Source organism: Boleophthalmus pectinirostris, unplaced genomic scaffold, assembly GCF_026225935.1.
Source record: "Boleophthalmus pectinirostris isolate CB_2022bp ecotype Guang Dong unplaced genomic scaffold, ASM2622593v1 HiC_scaffold_22, whole genome shotgun sequence".
NCBI lineage: Eukaryota > Metazoa > Chordata > Actinopteri > Gobiiformes > Gobiidae > Boleophthalmus > Boleophthalmus pectinirostris.
The window spans coordinates 10,347,838-10,360,139 of NW_026571190.1; the positions used below are offsets into that span (position 1 = coordinate 10,347,838).

General features: G+C 38.1%; 1 protein-coding gene across 1 annotated transcript; it reads left to right on the plus strand.

The window, feature by feature from the left end:
- The first annotated feature begins 471 nt into the window (after window positions 1-471).
- Window positions 472-11,923, plus strand: LOC110167613 (docking protein 1-like). Its single transcript, XM_020932981.2, has 7 exons — window positions 472-560; window positions 3,227-3,305; window positions 7,516-7,640; window positions 7,721-7,831; window positions 7,908-7,980; window positions 8,722-8,891; window positions 10,036-11,923. Exons 1-7 carry the CDS (start codon window positions 501-503, stop codon window positions 10,801-10,803), a joined length of 1,386 nt encoding a protein of 461 aa, XP_020788640.2. The 5' UTR covers window positions 472-500; the 3' UTR covers window positions 10,804-11,923.
- Window positions 11,924-12,302: the final 379 nt, after the last annotated feature.

Sequence of the window (12,302 nt, forward strand, 5' to 3'; positions counted from 1 at the left end):
GGAGTGTATTATAGTATACATTGTGCATTCACTACCAATACCAAATGCATACTTGTCATATTTTTGCTATACGCTCTACCAACTACATCTTCTGGTATTAGAAAATTAGTTGTCTGAAAAAATACAATATAAAACATTCATACAGCCCATTTTCAGGAGCCTGTGATCAGTATGAGTGTTTCTGGTTCTGTTTCGATGTTTGAATTTGAATAAAAAGGTGAGAGTGACTAACTAATATTAGGAATTCAGCATACTACTACTCATACGACTAATACTACTACTGCATAGTACCTGCCTTATTGTTTTAGTACTGTGAGGTGTGTCTGTAGGCTCTTGTTTCTGTGCGTCATTTGGACACACCCCCTTTTCTCTCTTTCTATTTATCTCTCAATCTTCTCTCTCTCTCTCTCTCTCTCTCTTTCATTCCTTCTCTATCTCCTCTCTCTAGTGTAACATTAACCAAGCCACAGGTAAAACTGTTCAGAACTAGTTCAACACAAATGGACTCCACAACTGGGAAAACAGGCAGGGTCTACCTACGGCCACGCAAATCTGGAAAAGTAAGTCTCTTTGTAGTAATTATTTATGAACTATGACACAGTCACTGGTGAGAGGGGAGACTCATAGTTTAGGAGTAAAACCTGTTTCCATGTTACTCCAAAGCAAATAATTTAGAATTTATGAAGACCTGTTTAAAAATGATGTGTTTTGGCATTAGGCTTATTTCAATAGGCAAATCCGCATTTTTATCTTTTTAAGTTTTCTAGTAGAGCGTCCATCACCTGCTTGTCTTGATGGAGTTGTCGCTTGTCCTACAATGTTCCACATAGGACATTAAACTGCCATCTCCATGGAGACAGGCAAGTGGTACTAAAATCCTGAACAGGGTTATTACAATTACATTTACTTGTGCATATAATTTTATTTTTACTTTTTAGTCAATATTTATTTTGACTTCATCATCACCTGCATTCACAGGAAAGTATTTGGTTAGTTACCATACATGGAAGGAGTTTGATACATAAGATTTACTTTAGTCTTACTTATACATTTATAATATTAGTAGTATTAGTAATATTACTTAAACAGATATTCTAGTTATGTAGTGTGTAGTTGTTTTAAAAATGTGTGTTGCAAAATCCAGGAATTTCATTTGAACAAGTTTGAACAACAGCCTCCACATTCCTCAGGCAGAGCACGTACTCTGTTTGGGAAGTTAAAGGAACTGCAGGTAGACTGTACTCAGTTTTAAAAAAGATACAATCACAACTGAACCTGGGTTGCGAGCACCTAAATGTACAGATAAGAGGACACATACATGTTTTCCTCAGTATATGGACAGGCCATGTCTCATGTGAAAACTACAGAATTTCCTCCCTGAGCTGCAAAAGCTGCACTAGCACTTACTCATGATTGTCTGCAGGGGTTGGGGTTTAGGTTGTGACCATTCAGATCAGAGAGAGGCATTTTAGGTTTAAATCAACTGGATTTCAGCCTTGAACCTGGCAACCCAAATGAGAGACTCGTGTGAGGCTCATTCTGCTTTCTGATTGTTGTCTTGACAACCAAAACACTAAATTGTAACATAAACAGCTTGGCCATCAATTCTAATATTTTTGTCATTAAGAATATACTTTTTTTTTATTTTTTTATTTTTTTATTCAGTAACTACTAATTCTACTAATACCACTACTACCATTACTATTACCACAACTGCCACTACTACTACTAATCTATGGCTGCAATTATTACTAAATTCATTTATTGCTACTCCCACTACTAATACAACATACACATAAATTGGCCCCATACTTTATATTCTTCCTTATTTCCATGACGATTGCTCATTAATTGACTGCAGAGGATGTGACTAATATTTACCTTTCTAAATATCAAAGGGTTTGGAGGAAGTGCAGTTTTGATGGTTAAAAGTATATTAGAGTAAATAGTATGTCTTCACATTTGTATGCACTGAGTCATGTCCTTCAGTATGTTGCATTCATGTGGTACAATATGATGATGTCATACTCTCAGATGGAGGAGAGGGTCTATGTAACTGGGAGAGAAGATGTTGACTTAGTGCCAGTTTTTGTTTCATGTGGATAGGCCCAGTCATTACATTGATGTTAACTATAAACCAGGTCAACAAATTTGCAATTTCACAGTTAAAAAGCAAATTCCACCATTGAATTCTAACCTGCCCTCCAGCTCATTGTTAAACTGTAACAACACAAGTGGACACAAAGCAAACAATGATAAGGTTCAAACATTTATCAGTAATACATTTGGATATTTTTTTCCAAAAACTGTGCCTCTCCCAAAGAGTTAAATATAGGCCTGTGACAGTAACAAAATTTGAAGTGACATATATTGTTGAAGAAAATATAGACAATAATTGATAATATTTAAACAAATTTCTGCACTGACACAAGCAGGGTTATCTCCAAAAACTATTCTAAATGTATAATTTAGATAAAAAATACATTCTGCTATAAATGCACAGCAGAATGAATCACTTTAGAGCTTAGCTGTGTTTATAATGAGCCACAGAAGTTTTTTATTCAAGCTTTCACATCTCAAATATGATCATGTACAGAAAAAACACCAAAAAGTTCCTTGCTAATACAAAGAAAAAGTCCCCATGGAGAATACTGACCCCAAAAATCTATTTAGTAATAATCATGAAAAGCGTAGTTATATAAGCCCCTGCCCTCCATCTGAAATTACAGCATCATCAAATTCTTGAATGCAAACACAAACTATTTATATTGTAAAATGTTATTGTTATATCTCCTCAAAAACAGACCTGGAGTTGTGTTTTGTTTCATTCACACATGTTTGAATAATCCTATATAATTAGTCTCTGTACATCTCCAAAGCTGAAAATGCTCTGCTCACCTTGAGATGTCATGAAGCTTAGTGTTCAAATTAACACCTACCTTTTACTTTTAGTTCACTAGAAATAGGCAATTCCAGTGATCAAATTATCCAAATAATTCATGTGAAGCTGTATGGAGTTTAAAAACACAGGGGAACACTTTTTGTATTACCATTTTGTGAGAAAAACACAACCTAAATACACAGGATTTGTGTGTTAAACATGCGTGAATGAAACAAAACACAACTGTTTTTATATACATGATCATAAAATAGCACAATATGGACTCTTTAAGTAAATCTGATATAAACTTCATTGTAAGTTGTCCTTGTGTAAAATGTGTTTCAGAAATGGAAGCCTGTGTGGTTGACCTTGGTCCCTCCGAGCAGCAGTGGAGTTGGACGCCTGGAGATACAGGATCAAGGAGGTACACATTTATTAAATTAACTTAAATATATTACATAAAACATGACTCATATGAGCTTCTAGTGGTTTTGGAACGTTGTTACCTCATCACAATCATTCCTGGAGTTGTGTTTTGTTTCATTCACATTTGTCTTGAGTAATCCTGTGTTATTATAGTGTCTACATTTCGAAACCTCAAAAGCTCTGTCCCGCCTTGTGATGTCATCAAATAGTAGTTCAAGTTAACAGCTGTGTTCAGCCTCAGTTGAAATGATTCAAAGGTGCACTGTGTAACTTTTTTGGTTGGGGATCTGTTAACTGCTTATTTCTATAGATATGCCATTGTTCTGCCTGGACCTTTCCACAGTATGATATTAAACAACTCTCACTTATATTTATTAAAGTACAGTGGTCCCTTGTTTATCGCGGGGGTTACATTCTAAAAATAACCCACGATAGGTGAAATTCACGAAGTTGTCAACTTTATATTTTACAATTATTATATCTGTTTTAATTCTGTAAAACCCCTCACCACAAACTTTACACACTTTTCTCAGACAGGACATTTACAACCCTTTTTGCATTCTTCTTGAAACTTATTGCTGCTGTCGTCCTTATGTTATTTTCCTCCTTCTTTTTGTAATGAACCGAAGATTTATTTATTCCGTAATGGAGCCCTACGGCGCAAAGCACCGCACCCGCCCGTTAACCCAAGATTATATCCAACTTTAGCACTGCATACACCACGGACTGAACCAAGACTAAACCAGGACTAACCCAGGACTAACCTAGGACTGATTCCAGAACTGAAACAAAGAGAACTAAACAAGGACTGAACTAAGACTAAACCAGAACTAAACCAGGACTCACTGTTGGGATGGGCTCAGAGGTGACTGCATCAGAAAGGACCCGCACAGAGCACCACACCTCACAAAGGTAAGCGCGGCCGTCGCCTGATCACGCTTTGCGGACACTCTGCTCCATGGGCTTGGGGTTCTGTCTCTTAAGTCCAAGATTAGTCCTGGTTTAGCCCTGGTTTAGTCCTGGTTTAATCCTGGTGCAGTCCTGGTTTAGTCCTGGTTTAGTTCTGGTGTACACCTGGTTTAGGCCTGGTTTAGTTCTGGTGTAGACCTGGTTTAAAGCCTGGTTCAGTCCTGGTATAGTCTTGGTTTAGTCCTGACCCACCCGTGTGTAATCACTCCCTGTTGGCATACCCGCCCGTAATTCCAGACTGTTGAAACTCGCCCGTTTCAGCAACAATTTGCCCTTACCCGTGCAGGACTCTGCCACAGCCACGTAACTTCTACCTTCTTTCAGCATGTCCAGAAGTCCCACTTGTTGTGTAATGGTTATATCTTCCTCTGCCTTTTGGGTGCGACCGTTGGAGCCTTTGTCGGTGTAGAACGTTTTGTCGACATTGTGGCTTTTGTCAGGGAGAAAACTTGTAAACATACAGCACTTCAAAATCACACTGCTAGAGATTGAATATTTACGTAAATTAGGCAAACTGAACACATTCTGTACTGTACATGAGACACGGCACAAAGGAGACTGATGTAGACAATGGTCTACAGCCAATCAGGATGCAGGGGGAAGAGCACAATGTGCATTCATACGCTGTAAAAAAAAAAAAAAAAAAAAAGGCATGCAAAATTGCACAAAAAAGTGAGACCTCAAAAAGTGAACCGTGATAGAGCAAGGGACAACTGTACACAGTTTATAGCTCTAAAAAAATGCTGAAAAACAGACATTCTGACAATAGATAGTTTAGCAATTCCACAGTTGAAAATTATCCATATGATTCTACTGAAGGTGTATGGAGTATAAAACCATAGTGGAGCTCTCATTGACATCACAAGGCAGAACAAGTGAGAAGTCTTTTCAGTTTCAAAGTATAACTGTAACTGACTCTCACCTGGCACACTGGTTAAAAATCTATGGGCTACATATCTTTTGCAGTGTGCATGCTATTACATAACTTACTTAACTTCTTGGACCTGCGATATTTCCTGTGCGGACATGTTCTGCTCCCATGTTTTAAATAATCCAGGAAATCTACAGGAACATGAAACAGATCTCTGAGAGGAGACAGACACACATGTGGACTGAGTCTGAACAGCAGAGGATGAGAGACAAAAGAGATGTACTGATGTCTATATGAATAAGAGATAGTCCCAGAGTGAAAGAGCATGTGCTCTATAGGGAGAGTACAAGGACAGAGAACAGAGAAAAATATTGGCCCACACCAGAGCTACATGTTTTGGGAGTAATTGCGGTCATATATTATACAAAATTGATTCTTGTGAGCTTTGTGAGCTTTAAGCCATGTTAGAATGTTGTTTCATCATCAGAAACTTGCCTGGATTTGTGTTTAGTTTCATTCACATATGTGTGAGTAATCCTTTATTATTAATCTGACATGTCCAAAGCTCAAAATGCTCTGTTCTACCTTTAGTATAGTAGATATTGGCAATTCCAGGGCTAAAATCATCCAAATGATTCCAGTGAAAGTGTATGGAGTTTAAAAACACTGGTAATCCACATCCGCGTCCACTTCCACATGACATCACAAGGTGGAACAGTGTTTTCTGTTTGAGAAAAAAAAAAAAAAAAAGGCAGGATTTGTGTGTTAATCATGTGTGAATGAAACAAAACACAACTCTGGGTCTGTTTTTAATGGGCCATTATAACATAAATAACGTGGACTCTTTAATGACGCCCAGAAGAAATACAACAATTACATTTGAGAACATGTCAAATCTAAACTACAGAGTTAGCAGTTTTTCTATGTAGAATAAGATAGGATATTTTGTTGTATGTGGTGGAAATTATAATAGGCCATCTTGAAAAATTGTAGCCTTTACGAATTGCAATGTAATGTAGAGATTTCATAAACTAATAAATAGGGATGTAACAAGAACTGAAATATCGTGATATCATATTGTCAAAGTTCTCACAGTAATATCGTGGACCATCACAATATATCAAATTACAAGCCCCTTTGCTTAAATTAAGAGTTACGACAGAGTGAACTACATAGACCATGATCCTTTGCTCCATTTCAATGTAGACTATAAGAAGAAATAACAGTTCTAAGCCCTTTAAAGTCTTAGTTCTTTGTATTAAGTCTTGTCAAGACGTTTTAGGAGGAGGAAAAAGTAGCATATTAACAGTTTTGTTTGCCTCCACAAAGTATCACAATAAATATTATCGAGGGATTTGGATATTGTTACATCCCTAATCATGAGCCTCCCCACCATATTGTGAGCTTTCCCATGATATTGCAATAAATATCGTACCATGAGGTTCATACCGTTACAATATCATATCGTGAGACTTGGATATCTTTATACCCCTAATAAAGGACAACTCTGTCTTATTCATTCTTATTGTCATTTTGATTCGATTCACGTTAAAATCAATCATAATACTCTATTTTAATAATGCAACTTTAAACTGACTTTAAACTGAAATGACTTTAATTACTTTCTGTGTGACTGGCAGTTGGTTTGGCCAAAATTATATACTGTTGTGTTGATGAGCAAGACACCTCCTGCCATATGTGGTCAAAGGGGCCTTGTGCAGATTTGCAGTCAAACTTCTGTCAAGAACATGGTGGCTGCAGTAACTATGTGTAAAATACATAGCACAGACAGTAGTTCTAGCTTAAACATTTGTAGTGTATGTTTTGTCCATTGTTGATAAAAGTGCCCTGACATGAGCTCTGAACAGTGACACGTGCCGCCTTCAGTAGTGTGTTTTAACCCAGTGTAACAGCCCCTCCTGGTGGTGATTTATAGATGACAGACCTCTTCTTACATTCTTCGTGTTAGAGTGTAATGGTCAGAGGTTTGGTGAATAGCCATAAATTGTAGTCAAGTAAGAGTAATATTACTTCAGAGAACTACAAAGTAGTGGTCAAAGAAATTAGTCAAGTAAAGCATTTAGTGGAAAAAGAGCAACTGCAACAAGTAACTGTCGGGACGTTATATAAATTATGCACAAAATCTGATATTTTTAAGACTACATTACATCTAAGGAGCAGCGCAACAAGAAACACAAATGTTCAGATCATTTCATATCAGCATAAATCTTTTTTTCACTTGTAAACTTACACACAATGGGAAGAGTAACCAAAACAAAATGATTTTAGAAACTATGCAGTAGTGTGGATGCTTTATTTCTACTGTCATTCTGTCCTTATATACCAGCCTGTGTGTCCCTGTGCACAGGTTCACTGGAGGGGCCCGGTCGGAGGAGGCACCAGGCTCTGGGAGACAAGAAACCTAAAATCATCCGACTGTCTGAGCTGCTCAATGTGCTGAAACTGCCCCCCAATGCAGAGGCCTGTCCCATGGTACAGCTAACACTTTTATTTAGTTATAAATAGTTATATAAACCTGACTTATAAGACTTGTCCTTCTGTGCCCTGTGCAGGAGAACATGTGTGCGTTCTGTGTGGAGACTCAGGACAGGACTCTGGTGTTTGCTGATCTCAAAGATGACTGCGCAGAGTGGGTGGACAAACTCTGTCACAATACATTTCAGGTAAAGACAGACACATAAAAAGGAATATTTTTTTTTACAATGATTCTAAATAATGCATCTCTCTTTTCTTCCAAAGTTTCAGAAAACTAGTGTCCCAGAGCTAAAGCCTCAAATGGAGGAGAACGCCATTTACGCCTCAGCAGACGATGGTAAGAAAATCTAGAGAGAACAAAATTACTGACAAAAAAGACAGTACACAAAGTTACATCCTTTAAAGGCGCACTATGTAACTTTCCTGGTTTAGGAGGTGTGCCGTCCGCTTGTCTCCACTACTTAGCTTGGGGTGTTCCACACAGTGTTAAAGGGCCCATATTACTCTGTTTTCTGACTTATACAATTTCCTCATCAAAAACATACACAGAGTTATGTTTACCTTACAAACCCTGCATATTTAGGCTGAGTTCTTCTCTCAAACAAAAAACACTCTGTTCCACCTTGTGATGTCATGTGGTAATACAGGAAGTGTTCCACTGTATTTATAAAATGTCACTATAATCATTTTGGATAAGTTCAGCCTTGGAACATCTATGGAAAAGGTAAAAGGCAGCTATTAACTTGAAAGCTACAGCTTCATGACATCATAAGGTGGGACAGAGCAGTTTGAACAGACTAATAATAAAGACAGACTAATAATAAAGGATTAGTCAAACATCTCAATAAAACTCATCTCCATGTTTTAGAGGAGGCAACATTATGACACCTACATTTTACATTTTACAAATCAATGGGACCCCAACTTGGCCTGTTGGTGTTCTCCTGTGGGATGTTCCAGGCAAAGCAGTAACTCCACCACAGTCTCAATAAAGATGCACATAGCCAATCATAATACCAATACCACTTCACTCTTCTCTTCCACTAGTAACAAAAAACATAATGTATTGTGTTTGCAGTATCAGATTTCCGTGTGACGGTGCAGAGGACAGATGCAGCTGTGCGGTGTGGCCTGCAGGGGGGGTACTGGCTGCACGTGGGTCGTGAGTCGCTGCTGCTCAAAGACGCACAAAAAAGCAAAGTGCAGGAGTGGCACTACGAACTGCTCCGGAGATACGGGAAGGACAAGGTAAACTTAAAGAACACGTAGTATGCTTTTTATCTGGTATTTAGTAGGGATGCACAGATCCAATACTGGTATCGGATATTGGCACTGATACTGGAAAATTTGCTGGATTTGCTGTGTCTTATTTTATTTATCTCCTCTTGTATCGGTTGTTATCAGCAGATACTTAGACCCCGTTTACACTGAAATGGATCCATGTATGACCGTATCGGAAACGATCTGTGTCCACACGTGTCATTTCTGGGTCTGTAATCCTTCCCTATCCACACAGCTTTGAGCATATTTGTTTAAGTTTTACAGAACCGAAACTCAAAACCGCATGGCTAATTTGCATAAACTGAGGGCTCAAAAACAGCTCACTATTGTGCGCTGATGTGGTTCAGCTTCTGTTGGACTAAAGGATTAAAGGTCGACTCAGTGGATTATATGTGTTCTTTTTGTGACAGAGGGGTGTTCTGCTGATGGTGAGTCTGTTCTGTGCTTCTATCGCGTTGAAGATGGTTCATGGTTCAATCTCTTTTCAGAGATTATACGTTTGCAGGCCATACCATAGACCGTATATATATGAAAATATGCTAGCTTCTTAGCGTTTTGGCGGTGAATTAGCTACTTCACGGTGCAAGGACCTACATCAGCGAATCAGCGTTTTCAGGTGTCCACACAGTGCCGGATCAGATCTGTACTCAAATGAATTCATGGGAGCTGGCGGCACCAGATCGTTCCGTCTCTGGAGTCATTTTCAATCGGATTAGTGTGGATGAACACTGCATCTACAACAAAAACGATTCGGATATATAGTAGTGCGGACGGGGGCTTAAAGCTATAGTATTGGAATCAGTATTGGAACTAAACTAAGCAGAATTGGTGCATCCCTAGTATTTTGTGTTACTCTTCAGCATATGTATAATTATTTTAAGTGTTGTTCACTGTAAATGGACCCTACCTCTTCACAGCAGCATTTCACCATAAAAAGCAGTAAGTAACTTAATTACCCTAAGGTGTGAACTGTCACTCCTTAACAACTAGGGTGTGTTAGTAAAAAAAAAAACACAACACTTAATTTTGTCTGTTTTTTTTTTTTTTTTTTTAATTAAATGTTACATACTGGGGCTTTATTATAAATCCACACATTGTTGTTTGTCTCCAGGGCTCGTTGTCCATAGAAACAGGCCGACGTTGTGACTGTGGTCCAGGCACCTTCATCTTCGAGACCTCCCAAGCTGAAAACATCTTCAGCTTAATCCAATCCACCATCAAACGCAAGACCACGAACACGGCGCCCTCCGCTGGACACGTTTTGGAAGTGGACAAATCTATGCCCGTGAACAGACAGGCCCACTCCCCTATACTCCCCAGAACCCCCGAGTTTAACAGCATGTCCTCCATCTTTGAAAACAAACTCAAAATGGACAACGAAGAGGTTATTACACCATCGCATCCAGCCCCGATAACGTTAATGCCCCTGCCTTCACTCCCCACACAAGAAATTAGATCTAAAAGTGCGATGGACAGTGTTTACGCTGATCCACAAGAATGCATGAAATCTCCAGAAGTTAGCCTGGGTTTGTACGTGGATCCTGCAAGCATACTGCCGCTAACACCACCCGTAAACGCGGAACCTAGCCAGAACAAGCTACATTCAGTCTACTCAGAGGTGTTTGATAAAGTTAGCATAAAGTCTCATAGCGCTGAGAAATGTGAGCATGATGATCATATCTACAGTGAGCCGGTGAAAGGGATGGCGGAAAAGGAGGAGGAGAAGAAAGAGGAAGACGTGAAGAAGGTGGATCCGTTTGCTCACCTGTACGCGCAGGTGTGCAAAACAAACAAACGTGCCGCGTCGCCACAGCCAAAAAAAGAGGAGACAGAAAAGAAAGAGGCTGAGGTTGTTTATGAGAATCTGGGAATTATTTAAAGGGTCCATATTAGTCTGTTTTCTGATCTATTTTATAATGTTGTTTCCTCATCAAAAACATACCTGGAACAAACACTCTGTTCCACCTTGTAATGTCATGTGATAATACGGGAAGTGCTCCACAGTGTTTTTAAACTCCACACACCTTCACTAAAATCATTTAGATGATTTCAGCCATGGATTCGCCAATCTCCACTAAACAAAAGCTAAAATCTAGCTGTTAACTTGAAAACTGAAACTTCATGACATCATAAGGTGGAACAGAGCATTTGAGCTTTGAGGATGTAGACAGAGTTATAATACAGAGTTACTCAAACGTGTGAAAGAAACTAAACACAACTCCAGGTCTGTTTTTGATGATGTAACAACATTCTAACATGGCTTAAAGCTCACAAGAGGATCTCTAATAATAGGTACTTTCACTTGATATGTGACCAAATGAACACTATGCCCAAAGCTTGGAGAATAGGGATAAAAGGGAACTAAAACAAAAGTTCTAAACCAGAAAAAGAAACAAGACAATGCCATATTTAAACCAGGACAGCAAATCAAAACAAAACTAGACCAGGACTAAACCAGGATTAAATGATTTCTCAACCAGAACAATATATTTTCTGGAAAAGAATTAAACCAGGATTTAAGCAGATTCAAACCAAGTCTGAAGTGGGTTGCTCTAAATACGGATTACTCAATTTTCAAAATTTTTTTGTTGTATTTTTAATGTTTTTATTCGGAGGTCCACACCTGCTTGTCTCCAGATATTATTACATGTTATGATAATGACATTAAACTTACATCGTGCGACCAGGTTTAATATTTATGTCCAGTGAATTTGAGCACCTTGTCTTGCTTTTTAATGAGGCAGAACTTTCCAAATGAATACATGTTCAGTATTTTTAAAACCTTTGTTATGTATATTGTATTTATGCTGTCTGACTTTCTCACCTCTAAGTCCTTGTGAATTGCTTTAAAAATATTGGGATATTTAAATGAATGGACAAATTGTTATGCACTTTTATGCACAAAATAGACTTTTAAAGTTTTAAAAAACTTTTTTATGTTACAATAGTGATAAAAGTATTGTTATCTATTCCTTTTATAAAACACTACAAAAGCAGGACATTTGTTTGCATTTCTTTTGCTCTCCTGACTATTCAAGAAACACACCACTTCTTCCAGGACACGTCTATGTTTTTGGGCCCTTTTTGTCATAACTTTTTTAGTCTGATATTAGTTCAGTAATAGACTTAAAGGGGCTGTATCTGTTTTTTTTTTTTTTTTTACCATATTAAAAATGTGAAGAACCAAACTAGTTAATTTTAAATAGTTTGCAGTGGCCCAAAGTTATTCCTCACTTACCTTATGCATTCTAAGAATCGTAATTATTCAGTACAATGAGTTTATAAGCATCACAACTTTCAGAGATGAGAGCAACATTTTGCTGACAACAAACTAGTATACAAAGAGTGTATTTTCTGATAATCGGACAACAGAATGCT

Excerpts from the sequence above, each read along its gene's own strand:
- LOC110167613 (XM_020932981.2), top strand. The coding sequence starts at position 501 with ATGGACTCCACAACTGGGAAAACAGGCAGGGTCTACCTACGGCCACGC. Across the intron at positions 3,306-7,515 it reads GGAGATACAGGATCAAGGAG|GTTCACTGGAGGGGCCCGGT; the intron begins GTACACATTTAT and ends CCCTGTGCACAG. Across the intron at positions 7,981-8,721 it reads TTACGCCTCAGCAGACGATG|TATCAGATTTCCGTGTGACG; the intron begins GTAAGAAAATCT and ends TTGTGTTTGCAG.